Source organism: Octopus bimaculoides, chromosome 20, assembly GCF_001194135.2.
Source record: "Octopus bimaculoides isolate UCB-OBI-ISO-001 chromosome 20, ASM119413v2, whole genome shotgun sequence".
Taxonomy (NCBI): domain Eukaryota; kingdom Metazoa; phylum Mollusca; class Cephalopoda; order Octopoda; family Octopodidae; genus Octopus; species Octopus bimaculoides.
The window spans coordinates 25,929,997-25,932,526 of record NC_069000.1 but is presented as its reverse complement, the minus strand read 5'-3'; the positions used below and the strand labels follow the sequence as shown (position 1 = coordinate 25,932,526).

The 2,530-nt window shown below is 30.4% G+C and overlaps 1 protein-coding gene across 1 annotated transcript in view; it reads right to left on the bottom strand.

The window, feature by feature from the left end:
• Positions 1-64: 64 nt before the first annotated feature.
• The window catches only part of LOC106868467 (ammonium transporter Rh type B), a 67,266-nt gene continuing 64,800 nt past the window's right edge, over positions 65-2,530 (bottom strand). The window contains exon 11 of the mRNA XM_014913738.2: positions 65-2,268. Coding sequence (XP_014769224.1) covers positions 2,120-2,268 — 149 coding nt within the window. The 3' untranslated portion in view covers positions 65-2,119. The remainder of the gene's footprint in view (positions 2,269-2,530) is intronic.

Below are 2,530 nucleotides of genomic sequence, written 5' to 3'. Positions count from 1 at the left end.
TATACATATATATATACTGTATTTTTCTGTGATAGAAAATTCGTAAAAAAAGTACTCCATGTGGTGAGAGATAAATATTATTTATTTAAAGGACACAATACATGTCTTTAAGTGCTGCTAATAATTTCATATGTTGAGAAATATCTCAAACATATTCATCAAATACAAACCACACATAACGAACTAAAAAGAACGTATCGAATAAGAGAAAAAACGCGAAAAAAAACTGGAAACGCGGCATATAGAAAGTGCGGATGGTTGAAAAAACGGAAAACGAAAGCAAAAATTTAAATGTAAAAAGTAAAAAGTAATAATAGTAAAAGAGTTATTCTCCTTAGACCTTAAATTCTAAGGCTGGAAAGATATCAACAACTTAATCAGGAATAGGCCGGATTTTCCACTTCTTCAAAATATCTTTAGACATATGCTTGCAACCGCTGAAAATTTCAGACCTGGAGTTCAGTAAAAAGTTAGGGATCTTAGATCTGAACAAGATCTGCGCTCTTTCACTTAAACAAAGCCTACATTTATTCGATCCATTGACATAAGGCATGGATTTCTCAATTATTTTCCACATAATCATATGTGGTGTCTCGTTAGCCAAATTATTAGCTTTGTTTTTGTCTTTATGTCGGAAGGAGGCTATGTGTTTGGTATAGCGATTTCTAAATTCCTCTTCACATACTCCAATATAGGCCTTCTTAACTGTTGTATTATTGTTTAGGGTTGCAGTAACTTCTGCCTCATATATGATAGATTTAATCATACATCGTTGGTCAAGTGGACCGGATCCTGGGTCGCGACTGTTACAACTGAATCTAGGCTCTTGGTATTGACCACGTGTCATGATACTCTTCCTATCGAGGCAACAAGCTGTATGATAATTTCACATAACGCCTATTAAACAATTTTCCTTGGCCAATTTTTGGTCTCTTATTGTTATTCTGATTAATATTAGAGGAGAAATCTATTATTTTGTCTTTGATGCTACTAGATCTATTATTATCATTATTATTATTATTATTATTATTATTATTATTATTAGAGGTATTATATATCAATTTATCTTTGAAGCCAATATTGGCTAGGCCATCGATATAGTAGGAGGCTGCTTTCTCGAAAATTTATTAGAGGAATAGTGGTTAAGCATACTGTTACGAATATTAACTATCAGGTTTTTAGATATCACAGGAGGGAGACAAGACTTTTATGCATATGAGTTCTTCATTAGGCTTATACATGTGCATGATGAATATGTTGAATATGTCTGAGATATTTCTCAACATATGAAACTATTAGTAGCACTTAAAGACATGTATTGTGTCCTTTAAATAAATAAATAAATAATATATATAAATGAATAGAAAATAGAGATATACACGCGTCAATTCAAAAATTAAAATTTATTAAGATAATATTATATTATATTATATTCTTATAATACGATATAATAAATGATAAATATTAAATACAAATTACATACAATTGTTTCGATTCTTACCCTTAATAGATTAATTTAAAAATCCATTGTTTATGGGTAAGAATCTCTTCAGTGTAATTTTTGATATAAGAGGATTCATACATCCGAAGAGATTCTTACTCAAAAACAACGGATTTTTCTAATTTTATTTTGTGTAAGAATCGGAACATTTGTATGTAATCTGTATTTAATATTAATTATTTATTATATTATATTATTATAATAATATATTGTGTTAATAAATTTTAATTTTTAAATTGACAATTGTATATCTCCATTTTCTATTCATTTTTATAAATTTAATATATACCCATGTGAATTGTAAGGATTTTCTCTACAAAATTGGGTATTAAACAGTGGAGCCAGCTAAAGATTGAATGTTTTCATCCTTATTTTCGTTGTATTGCATTTAATATATGTGTGAGCGTGTCTATGTGTGTATGTATTTATGTATGTATAGATAAATATGCACATATGCACAATGTACATACGTATATACATGCACTTGCACATACACTCACACACATATGTGTATGTGCATGTGTGTACAATATTGTATCCTATTTATGTGCCAATAGGCCGAGCAAACGATTTTCCTTGTAAATAGCCATGTAATCCAATTCGTTCCATGACAGCATGTTATGCTGAAACTTGGATAAACGTAGCATTATCAGTGTTTCCATTCTGCATGGATTCCTCGTCTACAGGTATGTGCCAGTATTTCTTGTCGTCAAATATGTTATCTTTATGTGGTTGATCCAGAACAGGCACAAATTTCAAGATGGCACCTGTCAAAAACAGAAAACAAAGAACACGTTTCACTCTATATTTTGCATGTAATATACATAGGTATACACAGAGATTTATCTATCTGTCTATCTATCTATCTATCGATCGATCGATCTATCTGTCTGTCTGTCTATCTGTCTGTCTGTCTGTCTGTCTGTCTGCCTGCCTGTCTGCCTGTCTATCTATCTATCTTTCTATCTATCTATCTATCTATCTATCTATCTATCTATCTCTGCATGTATATATATATATATATATATA